The sequence below is a fragment of the Rana temporaria genome, chromosome 5, assembly GCF_905171775.1.
Source record: "Rana temporaria chromosome 5, aRanTem1.1, whole genome shotgun sequence".
Taxonomy (NCBI): domain Eukaryota; kingdom Metazoa; phylum Chordata; class Amphibia; order Anura; family Ranidae; genus Rana; species Rana temporaria.
In genome coordinates, this window is record NC_053493.1 from 426148738 (window position 1) to 426171403 (window position 22666).

General features: G+C 49.2%; 1 protein-coding gene and 1 pseudogene across 2 annotated transcripts in view; one reads left to right on the top strand and one right to left on the bottom strand.

Moving 5' to 3' along the window:
* The window catches only part of LOC120941743, a 33407-nt gene extending 19669 nt beyond the window's left edge, over window positions 1-13738 (bottom strand). Inside the window, exons 1-2 of one of the 2 annotated variants that reach the window (XM_040355373.1) lie at window positions 12719-13738; window positions 36-150 (exon numbers count right to left, since the gene is read on the bottom strand). In XM_040355373.1, coding sequence (XP_040211307.1) covers window positions 36-116 — 81 coding nt within the window. In that variant the 5' untranslated portion in view covers window positions 117-150; window positions 12719-13738. Of the gene's footprint in view, window positions 1-35; window positions 151-11171; window positions 11407-12718 lie in introns of those variants that run through there. The other variant, XM_040355374.1, reaches the window with a different exon arrangement.
* LOC120941390 lies at window positions 8306-9397 on the top strand (annotated as a pseudogene).
* Window positions 13739-22666: the final 8928 nt, after the last annotated feature.

Genomic DNA, 22666 nt, shown 5'->3' on the forward strand with positions numbered 1-22666 from the left:
AAAATCATATAAATTGTAGAACATTTTTCACTCACCGCTCTGTCTCTGGATCCCTCCGCCTCTGCGATGACACTCAGGACAACCAGCGCCACAGCCAGGTACGCCGCCATTCTCATATCGACTCCGCTCCGACTTTTGCTTGTGTTCTGCCTGGATAGGGGATGAGAAGTTACTGGGAGATCCCCAATTGTGGAACTCCGACCCCCCCAAATTGTGGAACTCCGGCCTCCGAAATTGTGGAACTCCGACCCCCCCAAATTGTGGAACTCCGGCCCCCGAAATTGTGGAACTCCGATCCCCGAAATTGTGGAACTCCGACCCCCCGAAATTGTGGAACTCCGACCCCCCCCCCCAAATTGTGGAACTCCAAACCCCGAAATTGTGGAACTCCGACCCCCGAAATTGTGGAACTCTGGCCCCCGAAATTGTGGAACTCCGGCCCCCGAAATTGTGGAACTCCGATCCCCAAAAAATTGTGGAACTCCGACCCTCCAAAATTGTGGAACTCCGACCCCCCCCCCCCCGAAATTGTGGAACTCCGACCCCCCCAAATTGTGGAACTCCGGCCCCCGAAATTGTGGACCTCCGATCCCCAAAAAATTGTGGATCTCTGATCCCCGAAATTGTGGAACTCCGACCCCCGAAATTGTGGAACTCTGGCCCCCGAAATTGTGGAACTCCAACCCCCCCAATTGTGGAACTCCGACCCCCCCAAATTGTGGAACTCCGACCCCCGAAATTGTGGAACTCCAACCCCCCCAATTGTGGAACTCCAACCCCCGAAATTGTGGAACTCCGATCCCCGAAATTGTGGAACTCCGACCCCCAATTAATGATCTCTAACCCCCCCCCCAATTGTGCAACTCTGACCCCCCCCCCAATTGTGCAACTCTGACCCCCACACACTGAGCTCTGAACCTCCCAATTCTCTCTGCCGCAGTGCTCATTATCCTCCACAATCCCCTAATTCTGAATAGAGCCAGCCAGTACCGGGACAAGGTCACCTCTAGCCCAGGGTGAACATGCCAAACTGTGACCCTTCCCCTAAAGATGTATGAGCATTGTGTGTCAGCAAAAATTCCTACCCCCAAACAATGGGGCACCAATCTGCAAATTGAACCCCTAGGCATACATCTCCTCACATACCAGTACAAATCCACCCCCCCCCCCCCCCCCCAGAAGAGACCAAAATGTAACTTTTTGGCCTAAAAGCAAAACGCAATGTGTGGGGAAAACTAACACTGCACATCACCCTGAACTCACCTGAACTCACCATCCCCACTGTGAAACATGGTGGTGGCAGCATCATGTGGTGGGGATGGTTTTCTTCAGCAGGGACAGGGAAGCTGGTCAGAGTTGATGGGAAGATGGATGGAGACAAATACAGGACAATCTTAGAAGAAAACCTGTTAGAGTCTACAAAAGACTTGAGACCGGGGGGGGGGGGGGGGGGTTCACCTTCCAGCAGGACAACGACCCTAAAGTACAGCCAGAGCTACAATGGAATGGTTTAGATCAAAGCCTATTCATGTGTTAGAATGGCCCAGTCACAGTCCAGACCTAAATCCCATTGAGAATCTGTGGCAAGACTTGAAAATTGCTGATCACAGACGCTCTCCATCCAATGTGACAGAGCTTGAGATATTTTACAGAGAAGAAGAATGGAGGAGAAATGTCCGTCATTATTTCACAGGAATGAAACGTCTTTGTGAATTCTCTCAGGACAGAAGGAATGGTCTCCGGTCCTCAGAAATCCTTTGTAATTGGAGGATTTCAACCACAAATATTTCCGGCTGGGAATATCCGGGACAGACTCTCGGAAAAAAGAGCCAATTGTGGTTCATCTAATCGAAACGCCGGCCAAGACTCTCTCCGCCCGCACCGCGCTCCGGGAAGAGTCGGAGGAGATATAAATGAGATGATCACCGGAGTCCGGCTATCCAAACACCCCTCCCCCACACAGAAACCTGAGGACCGCCATGATGAAGATTGTCCTCCTCCAGCATTGGGATGATAATCCTGTGTCTGTTCCCATAGATGCCGATCGTTCCAGATTTGCTGGAACAGACCTCATGCCGCGTCCCCGGAGATCGCAGGGTGACCCCAATGTGAGGTGCTGCACATGAGCATTTATTCTTAACCGCTTCCCGACCGCCGCATGTACATATACGTCGACAGAATGGCACGTACAGGCATATGGGCGTACCTGTACGTCCCTGCCTTTCCGCGGGTCGGGGATCCGATCGGACCCCCCGCTACATGCGGCGGTCAGATTCCCGCGGGGAGCGATCCGGGATGAGGGGGCGGCTATTCGTTTATAGCCGCTCCGTCGCGATCGCTCCCCGGAGCTGAAGAACGGGGAGAGCCGTATGTAAACACGACTTCCCCGTGCTTCACTATGGCGGCGCATCGATCGAGTGATCCCTTTTATAGGGAGACACGATCGATGACGTCAGTCCTACAGCCACACCCCCCTACAGTTGTAAACACACACTAGGTGAACCCTAACTCCTACAGCGCCCCCTTGTGGTTAACTCCCAAACTGCAACTGTCATTTTCACAGTAATCAGTGCAATTTAAATGCATTTTTTGCTGTGAAAATGACAATGGTCCCAAAAATGTGTCAAAATTGTCCGAAGTGTCCGCCATAATGTCGCAGTCACAAAAAAAATCGCTGATCGCCGCCATTAGTAGTAAAAAAAAAAAATTAATAAAAATGCAATAAAACTATCCCCTATTTTGTAAACGCTATAAATTTTGCGCAAACCAACCGATAAACGCTTATTGGGATTTTTTTTTACCAAAAATAGGTAGAAGAATACGTATCGGCCTAAACTGAGGAAATTTTTTTTTTTATATCTTTTTGAGGATATTTATTACAGCAAAAAGTAAAAAATATTGCATTTTTTTCAAAATTCTCGCTCTATTTTTGTTTATAGCGCAAAAAATAAAAACCGCACAGGTGATCAAATACCACCAAAAGAAAGCTCTATTTGTGGGGAAAAAAGGACGCCAATTTTGTTTGGGAGCCATGTCGCACGACCGCGCAATTGTCAGTTAAAGCGACGCAGTGCCAAATTGTAAAAACCCCTTGGGTCATGTAGCAGCATATTGGTCCGGTCCTTAAGTTTAAGGCTGCATTCACACCTAAGCGACAGCCGCATCCGCGTGTAGCGGCAGATTTGCCGCAAGTACAAATGTTTCAATTTTTTTTTTTTTCCCCTAAAAGTATTCCCATTGCTGTCTATGGGAAAACGCGCCTGTCGCGTGAAAAAAAGGGACTTTTTTTCAGGCGACAGGCGTTGCGCGTCTATGAGATGTGAACCATCTCCATAGACAGCAATGGGAATTCTCCCCTCTAGCGGCAGAAGCGTCCGGCGTCGGGCGTTTTGTCGCTCAGATGTGAATGCAGTCTACTAGGCGTTTACCAGAGGGATCAGGAGCTCTGCGTGGGCGGTCCCAACATAATTAGAGTGCAAAAAAAAGGTTCCTCAAAAGTGGGACCTTAACGGACCATCAACAGAAATCTCATTCTTACAAAATTGAAAATATATTATTACATAAATATTAGATGTGTGCACTGCCAAAAAAAATAGTTTGTTTTTGTTTAATTTCGTTTTTTTTTCTTTTGCTTTTTTTGGAAATTCAGTAAATTCGAAAATTTTAAATTCGGAAATTCAAAAACTTCTTAAATTCAAAAATTCGGAAATTCGAAAATCTAAATTTCCAGGTTTTCGAATTTCCGAATTGAAAAATTCTGAATTTCCGAATTTTGGGGTTTCCGATTTTCAAATTTCCGATTTTCGAATTTTCTAGTTTCCGAAAGTTTAAATTTCCGAAAGTTTAAATTTCCGAAAGTTTAAATTTCCGAAAGTTTAAATTTTCAAATTTTTCTAAATTTCAGAATTTTCAGATTTTTCCAAATTTTCGGATTTTCAAATTTTCTAATTTCCGACTTTCAAATTTCCGAAAGTTTAAATTTTCGAATTTCAGAAATTCTGAATTCCCCAGATTTCGAAGTTCTGAATTTTCTAAATTTCTGAATTTTCGAAGTTCCGAATTTCCGAAATTTCAAATTTTCGAAATTTTCGTAAATTTGAAAATTCGAAATTTCGGAAATTATGAACATTGAAAATTCAGAAATTTAGAAAATTCAGAAATTCGAAATCTTCGAAATCCCAAAATCCGAATATTCAGAAATTAAAAAATTTGGGAATTCTGAAATTATGGAATTAATGAATTTCTCAGAAGTTGTTAAAAACAAATTTGGAACTAAACGAATTGCACATGTCTAGTTAATCTAGGTATTACACAACATGGCCCGGATTCACAACGGACTTACGACGGCGTATCTCCACATACGCCATCGTAAGTCCGAATCCGAGCCGTCGTATCTATGCGTCTGATTCATAGAATCAGTTACGCATAGATTTGGGCAAGATACGAGTGGCGTAAGTCTCCTACGCCGTCGTATCTTGGAGTGCATATTTACGCTGGCTGCTAGGTGGCGCTTCCGTTGATTTCCGCGTTGAATATGCAAATGAGCTAGATACGCCGATTCATGAACGTACGTGCGCCCGGCGTATCAAGATATGTCGTTTACGTAAGGCGTCGGACCGGTGTAAAGTTACCCCTCATAAAGCAGGGGTAAGTCATGTTAGGTATGGACGTCGGAAACGTACGAACAGCGTCGTATTTTACATCGTTTGCGTAAGTCGTCCGTGAATGGGGCTGGGTGTAGGTTACGTTCACGTCGACTAAGCATTGAGCGGGCGTAATTTACTTTGAAAATTAGACGTCATACTGAGCATGTGCGCCGTTCGTTCGGCCATGCATCTACATGGGGTCACGCTTAATTTAAATACAACACGCCCACGACCTGCCTACTTTGAAATACGCGCGCTTACGCCGGCCTATTTACGCTACGCCACCGTAACTTAGGACGCAAGTGCTTTGTGAATACTGCACTTGCCTCTCTAAGTTGCGGCGGCGTAGCGTAAATAAGATGCGCTACGCCCGCACAAAGTTACGCCGCCCTACGTGAATCTGGGCCAATGTGTTAGATGATAAAAAACCAACACATGGTGAAAAAGAACAAACTGGAATAACCTGAATCCACTGTCAGAGGGACAGAGGAAACTAACGCGTTTCATCAGATAAAGAAGTCCTCTTTAGGGACGACGGGTTGAAGATTTACAGATATGTGTTTTGAATCCCATATTATTAGGATGTTTTCTGGTCTTCCACATGTACATTATTATTTTTTTGTCCTTGTCTTTTATTATTATTGTTGCTGTTAGTTTATTCATGGTCTTCTACATAATTAACAATATTATTATTATTTTAATATTTATGCTGTCTCCTGGTGACCCCATGGACGTTGCTCCTCTCCTACATGTGAATGTCCCTCCTCGCTCGGTTCTGTTTTTCCCTCCTCGATGGTTCTGGGGATGTTTCCTCCTCTCTCTGGTTCCCGTCTCTGTGGTTTTAGAACATACACAAAGTTATATTTGGCGGGACCTCTAATGAGCCGCCTCCCTCCCGTATGTTTTTGGTTTCTCGGATTTTGGAGGAATTTGCTGACGGGCCGAAATATTCGACTTCTAATCAGCGTTTAGTAATGTCTGTGAATCAGAAAGCGTCACTTTGTCCCGGAAAATTCCTGTTTATTACAAATCGCTGATCTGTCACTCCGACCACTTCCTATGGCCAGGTGAGATCCGGCTGGATGAAGTCCATCAACATTCTGCTGAGACGGCAGGATATCCCCCTCCCCCGTGTGCGATGAATGGACGATCGTTGTGTCCATCCAGAGGAATTCTCAGGATAAATAAAATATGAAAATTCATACCCCTAGAAACTGAGGTCCTCCATCCCCCATAACTGAGCTCCTCCATCCCCCATAACTGAGCTCCTCCATCCCCCATAACTGAGGTCCTCCATCCCCCATAACTGAGGTCCTCCATCCCCCATAACTGAGGTCCTCCATCCCCCATAACTGAGGTCCTCCATCCCCCATAACTGAGGTCCTCCATCCCCCATAACTGAGGTCCTTCACCCCCATAACTGAGCTCCTCCATCCCCCAAAACTGAGGTCCTCCATTCCCCATAACTGAGCTCCTCCATCCCCCATAACTGGGGTCCTCCATCCCCCATAACTGAGCTCCTCCATCCCTCATAACTGAGGTCCTCCATCCCCCATAACTGAGCTCCTCCATCCCCCATAACTGAGGTCCTCCATCCCTCATAACTGAGGTCCTCCATCCCCCATAACTGAGGTCCTCCATGCCCCATAACTGAGGTCCTCCAACCCCATAACTGAGGTCCTCCAACCCCCATAACTGAGCTCCTCCATCCCCCATAACTGAGGTCCTCCATCCCCCATAACTGAGGTCCTCCATCCCCCATAACTGAGGTCCTCCATTCCCCATAACTGAGGTCCTCCATGCCCCATAACTGAGGTCCTCCATCCCCCATAACTGAGCTCCTCCATCCCCCATAACTGAGGTCCTTCCCCCCCCTATAACTGAGGTCCTTCACCCCCCATAACTGAGGTCCTCCATCCCCCATAACTGAGGTCCTTCACCCCCCATAACTGAGCTCCTCCATGCCCCATAACTGAGCTTCTCCATCCCCCATAACTGAGCTCCTCCACCCCCCATAACTGAGGTCCTTCACCCCCCATAACTGAGCTCCTCCATCCCCCATAACTGAGCTCCTCCATCCCCCATAACTGAGCTCCTCCATCCCCCATAACTGAGCTCCTCCATCCCCCATAACTGAGGTCCTCCATCCCCCATAACTGAGGTCCTCCATCCCCCATAACTGAGTTCCTCCATGCCCCATAACTGAGGTCCTCCATCCCTCATAACTGAGCTCCTCCATCCCCCATAACTGAGCTCCTCCATCCCCCATAACTGAGCTCCTCCATCCCCCATAACTGAGGTCCTCCATCCCTCATAACTGAGCTCCTCCATCCCTCATAACTGAGGTCCTTCACCCCCCATAACTGAGGTCCTTCACCCCCCATAACTGAGCTCCTCCATCCCCCATAACTGAGCTCCTCCATCCCCCATAACTGAGCTCCTCCATCCCCCATAACTGAGGTCCTCCATCCCCCATAACTGAGCTCCTCCATCCCCCATAACTGAGCTCCTCCATCCCCCATAACTGAGCTCCTCCATCCCCCATAACTGAGGTCCTTCCCCCCCATAACTGAGGTCCTCCACCCCCCATAACTGAGGTCCTCCCTCCCCCATAACTGAGCTCCTCCATCCCCCATAACTGAGCTCCTCCATCCCCCATAACTGAGCTCCTCCATCCCCCATAACTGAGGTCCTCCATCCCCCATAACTGAGCTCCTCCATCCCCCATAACTGAGGTCCTCCATCCCTCATAACTGAGCTCCTCCATCCCTCATAACTGAGCTCCTCCATCCCTCATAACTGAGCTCCTCCATCCCCCATAACTGAGCTCCTCCATCCCCCATAACTGAGCTCCTCCATCCCCCATAACTGAGGTCCTCCATCCCCCATAACTGAGCTCCTCCATCCCCCATAACTGAGCTCCTCCATCCCCCATAACTGAGCTCCTCCATCCCCCATAACTGAGCTCCTCCATCCCCCATAACTGAGCTCCTTCATCCCTCATAACTGAGGTCCTCCATCCCCCATAACTGAGCTCCTCCATCTCTCATAACTGAACTCCTCCATAACTGAGGTCACCCATCCCCCATAACTGAAGTCCTTCATCCCTCATAACTGATCTCCTCCATCCCCCATAACTGAGCTCCTCCATAACTGAGCTCCTCCATCCCTCATAACTGAGGTCCTCCAGCCCCCATAACTGAGCTCCTCCATCCCCCATAACTGAGCTCCTCCATCCCCCATAACTGAGCTCCTCCATCCCCCATAGCTGAGTTTTATCTCTGGAGTAAATCCCTTTTTGATACTTGACAGTAATTTCCCACCAGCTTTGCTTGCTGCAGCTTGGCATTGCATGCTATTTCTGAGCCCATCATCTATTAGGACCCCCAGATCCTTCTTCATCGTCAATCAATATTAGAAACTGTATATAGAGAATCCCATGAGATCCCCTACATTGTATCACCATCACCACCATCATTACCATTAACCACCATCACCATCACCATCATCACCACCATCATTACCATTAACCACCATCATCACCACCATCATCACCATCACCACCATCATCACCATCATCACCATCATCACCATCATCACCACCATCATCACCATCATCACCATCACCACCATCATCACCACCATCGTCACCACCATGATCACCTTCACCACCATCATCACCATCATTACCATCATCACCATCACCACCATCATCACCATCATCACCACCATCATCACCATCACCACCATCATCACCACCATCGTCACCACCATGATCACCTTCACCACCATCATCACCATCATCACCATCATCACCATCACCACCATCATCACCATCATTACCACCATCACCACCATCGTCACCATCATCACCACCATCATCATCATCACCACCATCATCACCACCATCGTCACCACCATGATCACCTTCACCACCATCATCACCATCATTACCATCATCACCATCACCACCATCATCACCATCATCACCACCATCATCACCATCACCACCATCATCACCACCATCACCATCATCACCATCACCACCATCATCACCATCATCACCATCATCACCATCACCACCATCATCACCATCATCACCATCGTCACCATCATCATCACCATCATCATCATCACCACCATCATCACCACCACCATCATTACCACCATCACCACCATCGTCACCATCATCACCACCATCATCATCATCACCACCATCATCACCACCACCATCATCACCATCATCATCACCACCATCACCACCATCATCACCATCATCATCATCACCACCATCACCACCATCATCACCATCATCACCATCACCACCATCATCACCATCACCACCATCATCACCATCATCACCATCACCACCATCATTACCACCATCACCACCATCGTCACCATCATCACCACCATCATCATCATCACCACCATCATCACCACCACCATCATCACCACCACCATCATCACCATCATCATCACCACCATCACCACCATCATCACCATCATCATCATCACCACCATCATCGCCATCACCACCATCATCACCATCACCACCATCATCATCATCACCACCATCATCACCATCATCACCATCACCACCATCATCACCATCATCACCATCACCACCATCATCACCATCATCACCATCATCACCATCACCACCATCATCACCATCATTACCACCATCACCACCATCGTCACCATCATCACCACCATCATCATCATCACCACCATCATCACCACCACCATCATCACCATCATCATCACCACCATCACCACCATCATCACCATCATCATCATCACCACCATCATCACCATCACCACCATCATCATCATCACCACCATCATCACCACCATCATCACCATCATCACCATCATCACCATCACCACCATCATCACCATCATTACCACCATCACCACCATCGTCACCATCATCACCACCATCATCATCATCACCACCATCATCACCACCACCATCATCACCATCATCATCACCACCATCACCACCATCATCACCATCATCATCATCACCACCATCATCACCATCACCACCATCATCACCATCACCACCATCATCATCATCATCACCACCATCATCACCATCATCACCATCACCACCATCATCACCATCATCACCATCACCACCATCATTACCACCATCACCACCATCGTCACCATCATCACCACCATCATCATCATCACCACCATCATCACCACCACCATCATCACCACCACCATCATCACCATCATCATCACCACCATCACCACCATCATCACCATCATCATCATCACCACCATCATCGCCATCACCACCATCATCACCATCACCACCATCATCATCATCACCACCATCATCACCATCATCACCATCACCACCATCATCACCATCATCACCATCACCACCATCATCACCATCATCACCATCATCACCATCACCACCATCATCACCATCATTACCACCATCACCACCATCGTCACCATCATCACCACCATCATCATCATCACCACCATCATCACCACCACCATCATCACCATCATCATCACCACCATCACCACCATCATCACCATCATCATCATCACCACCATCATCACCATCACCACCATCATCATCATCACCACCATCATCACCACCATCATCACCATCATCACCATCACCACCATCATCACCATCATTACCATCACCACCATCGTCACCATCATCACCACCATCATCATCATCACCACCATCATCACCACCACCATCATCACCATCATCATCACCACCATCACCACCATCATCACCATCATCATCATCACCACCATCATCACCATCACCACCATCATCACCACCATCATCATCATCACCACCACCATCATCACCTCTATCATGACTCTGTATCATTATTAATAATTGGGAATCCGGCCACGTCTGACCCCGGAATGCTGAAAGTGGAAGAAAGAAAAATAGAGCAAAAGTAGAGCCTTTACCAGCCAATCAGGTTTCATTTTTTTATTCCTTCACGGGAAGTAAGAGAAGAAATTTGATTGGTTGTTGTAGACAAGGACTGCACTGTTGCTCCCCCCCCCCCATGATATTATAGTAAATGGTTATCAGAGAGGAATTAATCCAAGAGAAACGCGGAGCGAAGGATGAGATCCAGAAAAGGCCAACATAGGAACATCACTCATCTATAATATATTATCCGAGACCCCCCCCCCCCCCCGCATAAAATTCTTCACCTCCCCTCCCCCAACAGTTCTATAGGTTATATAATAGTAGCTACGTAGTCTATATATTGGGGGGGTATGATACTTTCCCATAACATTCTCCACCCCCAGACAGATAATATATTCTTGTCCTGGTCCTATAGGGTATATAATGGGGGCCTATAGTCTGTAAATTTGGGTTTGATGTTCCCCATAATATTCTTTAGCCCCCCCTCCTACACCTAGTTGTTAGCAGATGATGGGGCTGATAGTCCTATGATGGAGCTATAGGTTATATAATGGGGGCTCTGTGGTCTGTATATTGGGGGGTATCACCTGACGGAGGGTCTCCTCTCACTGGATCCTCGTCTTGTCTCTCGTCTCTCTGGAAGTCGGGAACGTTGTGTTGGATTTGGCAGGACACTCGGGATATACAGACGGATGATTGGCAACCCAGAAATGTGGTCCAAGGGTGACCAGACAGCCCTGCCAGCTGAAAATCCTTCCGAGCTCCTCCTATAGGCCCAGCAGGGTGTCACCTCCTCCTATAGGTCCAGTATAACTTATACAGGGTGTCACCTCCTCCTATAGGCCCAGCATAGTATAACATATACAGGGTGTCACCTCCTCCTATAGGAACAGTATAACTTATACAGGGTGTCACCTCCTCCTATAGGTCAAGCAAAGTATAACTTATACAGGGTGTCACCTCCTCCTATAGGCCCAGCATAGTATAACATATACAGGGTGTCACCTCCTCCTATAGGTCCAGAAAGGGTTATATAGGATGTTACCTTCTCCTATAGGTCCAGTACAGATCATATAGGGTGTTACCTTTTTTCATCTGTCCTATAGGTCCACTATAGATTATATAGGGTATTATTTTATCTGTATCCCTCTGATAGGTCCAGTATAACTTATATATGGTGTTATCTCCTCATATAGGTCCAGTATAGATTATATAGGGTGTTACCTTCTCTGTATCCCTTCTATAGGTCCAGTGTAACTCGTATAGGGTGTTATCTTCTCCTATAGAACCAGTATAGATTATATAGGGTGTTACTTTCTCTGTATCTGTCCTATAGGTCCACTATAGATTATATAAGGGTGTTACTTTAACTGTATCACTCCTGTAGGTCCAGTATAACTTATATAGGGTGTTATCTCCTCCTATATGTTCAGCATAGATTTCATAGGGCATTACTTTCTCCATATCTGTCCTATAGGTCCACTATAGAGTATATAGGGTGTTATCTCCTCATATAGATCCAGTATAACTTATATATGGTGTTATCTCCTCCTATAGAACCAGTATAGATTATGTAGGGTATTACTTTCTCTGTATCTGTCCTATAGGTCCAGTATAATTGATATAGGGTGCTATATCCTCCTATAGGTCTAGAATAGATTATTTAGGGTGTTATCTTCTCCAATAGAACCAGTATAGATTATGTAGGGTGTTACCTTCTCTGTATCCCTCCTATAGGTCCAGTATAACTCATATAGGGTGTTATCTTCTCCTATAGAACCAGTATATATTATATAGGGTATTGCTTTATCCATATCTGCCCTATAGGTCCACTATATATTATATAGGGTGTTACCTCTTCCATATCCCTCCTATAGATCCACTATAGATTATATAGGGGGTGTTAATTTCACTGTATCCCTCCTATAGGTCCGGTATAACTTATATAGGATGTTATCTCCTCCTATAGGTCCAGTATAGATTATATAGGGTATTCTCTGTATCTGTCCTATAGGTCCACTATAGATTATATAGGGGTGTTACTTTCTCTGTATCCCTCCTATAGGTCTTGTATAACTTATATGGGGGTTTTATCTCCTCCTATAGGTTCTGTATAGATTATATAGGGTGTTACCTTCTCCGTGTCCAATATGGATTATATAGGGTGTTATCTCCTTCTTGAAGCCAAGTATAGATTATACAGGGTATTATGTTCTCTGCGCTTCTTCTGGGAGTCCAGTATAGATTATATAGGGTGTTATCTCCTCCCTAAAGTCCCATATGGATTATATAGGGTATTATCTTCTCTGCTTTTCCTCTGAAAGTCCAGTATAGAATATATAGAATGATATCTTCTCTGTATCCGTCCAGTATAGATTATATAGGGTGTTATCTTCTCTGTGGTCCTCCTGAGAGGTTATTATTGAGTATTCAGTATATTCTCCTCTCTCTGGCTGTCCTGGGGGGGTCAGTATAGAATATCTTCTCACACCTCTTCCATATATATGTGTAGTACCCCCTATAGAGTACCCCCACCTCAGGGTCCAGCACACGCTGCCGGCTGTCTCTGTAGGGTATTCTGTCTGTTCTGTAGGGTTCTGTAGGGTATTCTGTCTCTTCTATAGGGTATTCTTTCTCCTCTGTAGGGTATTCTGTCTCCTCTGTAGGGTATTCTGTCTCTTCTGTAGGGTATTCTGTCTCTTCTGTAGGGTATTCTGTCTCTTCTGTAGGGTATTCTGTCTCTTCTATAGGGTATTCTTTCTCCTCTGTAGGATATTCTGTCTCTTCTGTAGGGTATTCTGTCTCTTCTGTAGGGTATTCTGTCTCCTCTGTAGGGTATTCTGTCTCCTCTGTATGGTATTCTGTCTCTTCTGTAGGGTATTCTGTCTCCTCTGTAGGGTATTCTGTCTCCTCTGTTGGGTATTCTGTCTCGTCGATCACATCCAGCTCTGCCCGGTGAGGCTCCTCTGAGGTCTCTGCCAACTTTTCTTGGTGATGTTGGACAGAGAAGTGATTCAGACTGACTCACCGTATAATGGACCGTCTGCCGGAGGGACTGGCTGACCCCGTACTGACACACAGATCCGGAGTCACTCCCCGCATGTGACTGGACCTGGAAAACACGGCCAAAAAAATCTGCTTCAAATTAAAGATTTTTCGAACGGAGCTCTTCGCTGTGTTCTTCATGATATCTCTCCACTGGGGGGCGCTGCAATGTGTACTGTATCTAAAGCACTGTGCTAACTGTTGGCACTACATACAGTACAGACCAAAAGTTTGGACACCCCTTCTCATTCAAAGAGTTTTCTTTATTTTCATGACTATGAAAATTGTAGAGTCACACTGAAGGCATCAAAACTATGAAGTAACACATGTGGAATTATACGTTATATAAAGTTAGGTAGATTCACGTAGATTGGCTTAACTTTAGGTTGGCCTAGCCTAGCCTGTTTAGGCTACACTGGTCTAATCTGTAGGGCAAAGTTGATGATTCACCAAGCATTCGCCAAAGTGCGTCGGCCAAAACTTAAGTTGGAGGCTTAAGCCGGTGCAAGTGGAAGTGGGTGGCAACTTATGTAAATGATTGTCTGAGCGTGGTGCAGTGGCTTCAACGGAGCATGCGCAGTGATGTTTTACCCGGAGCGCTTTCTTGTGCACATGCGCGCATCTAGGTCGGCCGAACTTCCTGTTGTAGGCCGGCCTAATGGCTAGGCTCAAGTGTACAAGTACGGCCAGACATGCATCCTGTCTTTGCAAAATTACATCCTGCTTTCCACCCCCCCCCCCCGAGCTTGGTAATTTTGCCCGTTAAGTCAAGTTTGACTATGTCAGCTCCCGTGTCAGCTCCTGTACCAGCTCCTGTGGCAGCGCCTGTGCCAGCTCCTGTGACCCAAAGAAAAAAAAACTTTACCCCCCAGGAGAGGGCCATTATCATTGATGGGATGGAGGAGTTTCATGAGTCCCTCCATGGCCCTTCCAGCCGCAATACGACCCGTGCCAGGCATAAAGAAATTTATGACACCATTGCCACCGGGGTCAATGCCCTTGGCAATGTCCCCCGCCTTGGGCAGCATATTTTAAAAAAGATGAATGATCTGCGGCTTCGGGTGCGGGAGAAGGTGGCCACAATCCGGAAGCACCGGACTGGCACTGGGGGTGGACCTCCCTGCGATGTCGTGCTGACCCCGGAGGAGGAGAGGATCGCCCGGTGTCTGCACAGGGAGCAGGTTGAGGGGATTGAGGGGTTTGATTCCCAGGAAGATGTCTTGAGGACAGGTAAGTGTGTTTTATATTTCCTATCTGGTGTGTAGCATGCGTGGGTGGGGGAAGGGAACATGTGACAAGTGTGTGGGTCCCCCAACATGTGACTGCTTTATGTCATCCACAGATGTGGTGGAGGAGGCGGGCCCATCTGGGCTTGTTGGCCGTCCCACCACCTCTTCTGAGGTGCCACATGATGCCCCCGAAGATGTTGTGGAGGAGGGGACAGTCGACACCAGGGCGATTGAGGTGGTGTTGGACGACTCACTGGACCTAGGCCAGATAGGGCATATAATTGAGGAGTGTCTTGTGATGGTTGGGCCCTCCACCACCTCCACTCCCATGATAAGAAGCCCCTCTCCCTCACCCACCAGCAGGGCCACCACCACCAGGGGCTCACCCTACACCCGCTCTGTTGCCTCCTCTGGCCCCAGGAAGGCGAGTAAGAAGACCAGGGGTGTTGTGTCCGACGTGCAGGAGCAGATTGCCCAGGACCAAACCCTCCAGACCCAGCATATGGGGGATCTTGCTGGGGGGATTAAAAAAAATGCCCAGGATGCTGGCCATCTGAGGGAGGCTGTGGAGGAGTTAAGCTGCAACAGCTCTGCAGTGGCCACATGTATGGTGGACCTTGGCACCAAGGTGGATAGCCTTTGTGAGACAGTTAAGGCCAACACCGCCGCGGTGCAGGAGGAGGGGAGACGGAGGCTGCCGAGTGAGAGGGCCAACCTCACCCGCCAGCTGCGGATGCAGGCCCAAACTAATGTGGTCCTCACCCGTATTGCCGCTGCCTTGGAGGCCAGGCAGCCGTCACCTGGCATGAGTGTGCCACCTCCCAATCTCCCACCCCCCCAACCCCATATCTCATTGGAGCCTTGGCGTGGCGTTGCTGCTCCCAAGTCCCGTCCGGTGTCCTTGGGTCTAATCCAATTAGATGAGGATGAGATGTGTCTGTGCTAGGGACCACAGTGGTGTGCATGCATGCATTCTCATTGTGACATAATTAATGTGTCTGTTTAACGTGTAAATATCTCTTCTGTGGGGCGTCTTCTGATTGCGGCTCCCACAGCAGACGGGGTATCCTTAGTTAGGGGGGGATTGTGTGGTTCAGGGGTCAGGTCATCATGTATGTCAATCTCCAGGCCCTTTCTCACTGCGTAGTTGTGCAGAATGCAACATGCCCCGATGATCTGGCACACAAAGTTTGGGGAATACAACAGGGTACCCCCAGACTTATCCAGGCATCGGAAACGGGACTTCAGGAGGCCAAAGGTGCGTTCCACCACTGCACGGGTACGTATGTGTGCCGCATTGTAGTTTTCCTCTCCTGGGGTCCTCTTCTGCTGCAGGTCCTCCTCGGTGGGTTTGATGATGTGGTGGGAAATGCGTCTGAGGATTGCGAGGACAACCTGGTGCACACATCTGCTCATGGAGGTTTGTGACATCCCAGACATGACTCCACTTGTACGGTGGAACGAGCCACTGGCCAGGAAATGGAGTGTTGCTAATACCTTGACCAATGGCTGCACTGCAGGTGAGGGGTGTGTTGGGCTGGTGATGTCATCCTGCAGGATTGTGGTTAAATCCAGGATGGCTTCACGGCTGAATCTGTAGATGCAATACACCTCTGCTTCCCCCATGGCAAAGACGTTCATGCGTGTTCGGTAGATCCGCTCCCGTGCCCTCCTACAAGTCCGTTGACCCATTAGTAGTGCTAGGAGCACTCCTGCCCCTGGCATGTTGGCACACAGATGTGTTGTCCTGCAAGTGTGGGTGCTCGGCTAGCTCAGCTCGAAATAAGAAATTTATATCCGCTTGATATCGATCGGGCCGAGAAATGTCCGCGGATGAATATCCGCTAGGCCGTACAGACGACCGGATTTATCCGCTGGAACTGATCCGCGGATCAATTCCAGCGGATAGATCCGGTGGTGTGTACGAGGCCTTAGACCAGTGGAAATCTGTGCTTTGGTCTGATGAGTCCAAACTTGAGATCTTTGGTTCCAACCCCCGTGTCTTTGTGCGACGCAGAAAAGGTGAACGGATGGACTCTACATGCCTGGTTCCCACCGTGAAGCATGGCGGAGGAGGTGTGATGGTGTGGGGGTGCTTTGCTGGTGACACTGTTGGGGATTTATTCAATTGAAGGCATACTGAACCAGCATGGCGACCACAGCATCTTGTTTAGTTGGACCATCCAGTGGCGGTGCGTCCATAGGGACGCAGAAGCGCCGCCCCCTCTGGCTCGCTCACAGCCAGTAAAATATACAGATTCATACACTGTATGAATCTGTATATTTTCACCGCTGCCGCCCACTATTCAAGTTGAGCGCCGGTCAGCTGAATAGCAATGGCTGTGTGGAAGTGCCTATCAGGGCCAGCGGCCCTGTTAGGCTGTCCGAGTACAGCCCTGAGGTTGTAGTTGGCTTCCTGAAGCTCATCCTCGGGGCGTCATCAAGGGCAGGATCGAAGCATCATCAAGGGCAGGACGAGGGACATCGAGGGACGTAGAAGCCATAAAGGTAAGTGCCAGGGGGGGTACTGGGCACAGTGGCTACAAGTGGGGGCATAGTGGCGACAATTGGGGGCACAGTGGTGACAATTGGGGGCACAGTGGCAACAATTGGGGGCACAGTGGTGACAATTGGGGGCACAGTGGTGACAATTGGGGGCACAGTGGCAACAATTGGGGGCACAGTGGTGACAATTGGGGGCACAGTGGCAACAATTGGGGGCACAGTGGCAACAATTGGGGGCTGTGTTTGATGGCATAGTGGTGACAATTGATGGCACAGTAGCTGCGTTTGATGGCATGGCACAGTGGCTGTGTTTTGATGGCACAGTGACTGCGTTTGATGGCATGGCACAGTGGCTGTGTTTTGATGGCACAGTGACTGCGTTTGATGGCATGGCACAGTGGCTGTGTTTTGATGGGCACAGTGGCTGCGTTTGATGGCATGGCACAGTGGTGACAATTGATAGGTACAGTGAGGCTGCAATTGTTTTTTTTTTTTTCGTTTGCGCCCCCCCAAAAATCTTGAGCACCAGCCGCCACTGGGACCATCATTTAGTTTTCAACAGGACAATGACCCCAAACACACCTCCAGGCGGGGGAAGGGCTATTTGACCAAGAAGGAGAGTGATGGGGTGCTGCGCCAGGTGACTACCTCTTGAAGCTCATCAAGAGAATGCCAAGAGTGTGCCAAGCAGTAATCAAAGCAAAAGGTGGCTACTTTGAAGAACCTAGAATATGAAATATTTTTTCAGTTGTTTCACACTTTATTGTTCTGTATAATTTCCACATGTGTTACTTCATAGTTTTGATGCCTTCAGTGTGACTCTACAATTTTCATAGTCATGAAAATAAAGAAAACTCTTTGAATGAGAAGGGGGTGTCCAAACATTTGGTCTGTACTGTATATCCTGAATAATAATAATAATATGTACTGTATGACACAATTCTGCAATGATATATAATATATATAGTATCTCACAAAAGTAAGTACACCCCTCAGTCACATTTCTTGTATCTTTTCATGTAACAACACTGAAGAAATGAGACTTAGGGGCAGATCCACAGAGATCTGCACCGGCGCAGCGTATTGGGAGATACGCTACGCCGCTGTAACTTACATTTTTAAACTTCGAATTCCACAAAGAATTTGCGCCGTAAGTTACGGCGGCGTAGTCTATCTCTCGCGGCGTAAGGGTGCCAAATTCAAATCGGCGAGTAGGGGGCGTGTTTCATTTAAATGAAGCGCGTCCTCGCGTTGAATGAACTGCGCATGCGCCGTCCCTAAATTTCCCGCCATGCATTGCGCTAAATGACGTACCAAGGACGTCATTTTTTTTTTTACTTAGATGTGAATTACGTCCATCCGGATTCACGGACGACTTACGCATAAAAAAATAAAATAAATTCAAATTTAGACGCGGGAACGACGGCCATACTTAACATGGCAAGTCTAACTTTACGCAACGAAATAGCAGCTTTAACTATACGCCGCAAAAAAAAGCAGCTTTAACTATACGCCGGAAAAAGCCGACTAGAGACCACGTAAGAGAATGCGACGGCCGCGCGTACGTTCGTGGATCGTCGGAAATAGCTAATTTGCATACTCGACGCGGATTACGACGGGAACGCCACCCAGCGGACGCCGAAGTATTGCATCTACGATCCGAAGCCATACGCCTGTCGTATCTTGTTTTGAGGGTTCAAACCAAAGATACGACGCGGGAAATGTGAAAGTACGCCGGCGTATCAGTAGATACACCAGCGTACTCTCTCTGTGGATCTGCCCCTTTGTATCTACAATGTTGTGTAGTGAGTGTACACAGGGGGGGGAGGGGAGGAGTGTACACAGGGGGGGGGAGGGGAGGAGTGTTCAGCTTGTATAACAAATAACTCAACACACAGCCATTAATGTCTAAACCGCTGGCAACAAAAGTGAGTACACCCCCTAAGTGAAAATCTCCAAATTGGGCCCAATTAGCCATTTCCCCTCCTCCCCCGGTGTCATGTGACTGGTTAGTGTTACAAGGTCTCAGGTGTGATAAATTTGGTGTTATCGCTCTCACTCTCTCATACTGGTCACTGGAAGGACAACATGGCCCCTCATGGCAAAGAACTCTCTGAGGATCTTATATAAAGAATTGTGTCTCTACATAAAGATGGCCGAGGATATAAGAAGATCGCCGAGACCCTGAAACTGATCTGCAGCACGGGGGCCAAGACCATCCAGCGGTATAACCGGACGGGTTCCCCTCCCCCGCCTCGCCTCGGTCCACCAGAGAAGTGGAGGTCACGTGATCAGCGTCATACCCAGAGGTTGTCTTTGGGAAATAGACGTATGAGTGCTGCCTGCATTGCTGCAGAGGGGGAAGGGGTGGGGGAGGGGTCAGCCTGTCAGTGCTCAGACCATACGCCGCACACTGCATCAAATTGGTCTCCAGAAGGAAGCCTCTTCTAAAGATGATGCACAAGAAAGAGCCGCAAACAGTTTGCTGAAGACAAGCAGACTAAGGACATGGATTACTGGAACCGCGTCCTGTGGTCTGATGAGACAAGATAAAGGTATTTGGTGTCAGATGGTGTCAGGCGTGTGTGGGGGGGGGGGGGGGGCCAGGTGAGGAGGACAAAGACAAGTGTGTCTTCCCTACAGTCAGGCATGGTGGGGGGAGGGTCATGGTCTGGGGCTGCATGAGAGCTGCCGGCACTGGGGGGCTACAGATCATTGAGGGGACCATGAATGGCAACATGTACTGTAAAAAAACCTGAAGCAGAGCATAATCCCCTCCCTTCAGAGACTGGGCCGCAGGGTAGTATTCCAACATGATAGCTGTGACCGGGGGGCCCATGGAACCCAGAGTCCCTTGGAAAGTATGGGATACCCTTGTTTCAGCTCCCCACGCACCTTTTATGTCTAAGTAACCCTGTATCTATTAGAGGCACGGGGTGAGCAAGAAAATAATGGACCCTGAGAATATGATTGGATTACTTCAAATGGGACAGTAATATTCATTAACAATATTACTCGAGAAATATGAAGATTTTATCCCCTGTACACTGTGAAGTCTATGACCAGGAAGTAGAACTCCTAATATGGGCATTCCAGGGAGTTCAATGTAAGAGTCATTGGATCCCCATTGCTGTTTGTGGTATTAACTCTGCTACAGTAGGTGAACCCGATTTTGTGTCAATCTCGCTCTCTTTCTCGGCGAGATTGAGCACCTACGAGCCCCATCGCGGGAGCCAGCGCCGAGCTGGCTTGCCGCGATGGAGACAGAGCCGTCATAGAAGCGACGGGAGATCCGACTTGGATTCCCGCCAATTCTACACGTGTGCGGCGTTTGTTATGAATCCTGAGGGGGAAGTCCCCGCCGGATTTTAAATAAAAATCCGGCATGGGTCCCCCCCTCAGGAGCATACCGGGCCCTTAGGTCTGTTATGGGTTGTAAGGAGAGCCCCCCTACGCCGAAAAAAACGGCGTAGCGGGTCCCCCTACAATCCATACCAGACCCGTATCCAAAGCACGCTACCCAGCCAGCCAGGAAGGGAGTGGGGACGAGCGAGCGCCCCCCCTCCTGAGCCGTACCAGGCTGCATGCCCTCAACATGGGGGGGTTGGGTGCTCTGGGGCAGGGGGGCGCACTGCGGCCCCCCCACCTCAGAGCACCCTGTCCCCATGTTGATGAGGACAGGGCCCCTTCCCGACAACCCTGGCCGTTGGTTGTCGGGGTATGCGGGCGGGAGGCTTATCGGAATCTGGGAGCCCCCTTTAATAAGGGGGCCCCCAGATACCGGCCCCCCCACCCTAAGTGAATGAGTATGGGGTACATCGTACCCCTACCCATTCACCTGCAAGAAAAGTGGTAAAAACACAAATAAACCACACAGTGTATTAAAATATTTTATTTTTCTGCTCCGGAGGCCGCCCCCTGTCTTCTTTATTAGCTCTTTTACCAGGGGGGGCTTCTTCTTTGACGTCTTCGGGTGGGTGGGGGCCGCCGTCTGGTTCTCTTCCACCGCCGGGGGGGGTGGCTTTTAAAAAAGCCCCCACCCCCCCGGCGGGTTTCCTCCGGCGTCTTCGGCGGGGCTCTTCTTCTTCCGCTATCCCGACGGGTCTTCTCCGCTATCCGGGGGGTCTCGCCGCTCTCCGCTGTTGACTCGTCGCACACCGGTTCTTCGTCTCGCAGTCCGGTCCCTTCTTCCGTGCTGTACGTCTTCTTCCGTGCTGTGAGTTCTTCTTCCGCGCTGTGACGTCATGTTCTTCACTTCTCTTCTTCTCCCGATGTTGACTCGCCGGTCCTCCTCGCTGAAATGACGGATGCGCGCCTTGCATCGGACCTATATAGGCCTCACAGTCCCATCATGCTCTGTACCTACCCATGTGATACCTACCCACGTGGGTACTGTAGGTATCACATGGGTAGGTACAGAGCATGATGGGACTGTGAGGCCTATATAGGTCCGATGCAAGGCACACATCCGTCATTTCAGCGAGGAGGACCGGCGAGTCAACATCGGGAGAAGAAGAGAAGTGAAGAACATGACGTCACAGCGCGGAAGAAGAACTCACAGCGCGGAAGAAGACGTACAGCACGGAAGAAGGGACCGGACTGCGAGACGAAGAACCGGTGTGCGACGAGTCAACAGCGGAGAGCGGCGAGACCCCCCGGATAGCGGAGAAGACCCGTCGGGATAGCGGAAGAAGAAGAGCCCCGCCGAAGACGCCGGAGGAAACCCGCCGGGGGGGTGGGGGCTTTTTTAAAAGCCACCCCCCCCGGCGGTGGAAGAGAACCAGACGGCGGCCCCCACCCACCCGAAGACGTCAAAGAAGAAGCCCCCCCTGGTAAAAGAGCTAATAAAGAAGACAGGGGGCGGCCTCCGGAGCAGAAAAATAAAATATTTTAATACACTGTGTGGTTTATTTGTGTTTTTACCACTTTTCTTGCAGGTGAATGGGTAGGGGTACGATGTACCCCATACTCATTCACTTAGGGTGGGGGGGCCGGTATCTGGGGGCCCCCTTATTAAAGGGGGCTCCCAGATTCCGATAAGCCTCCCGCCCGCATACCCCGACAACCAACGGCCAGGGTTGTCGGGAAGGGGCCCTGTCCTCATCAACATGGGGACAGGGTGCTCTGAGGTGGGGGGGCCGCAGTGCGCCCCCCTGCCCCAGAGCACCCAACCCCCCCATGTTGAGGGCATGCAGCCTGGTACGGCTCAGGAGGGGGGGCGCTCGCTCGTCCCCACTCCCTTCCTGGCTGGCCGGGTAGCGTGCTTTGGATACGGGTCTGGTATGGATTGTAGGGGGACCCCC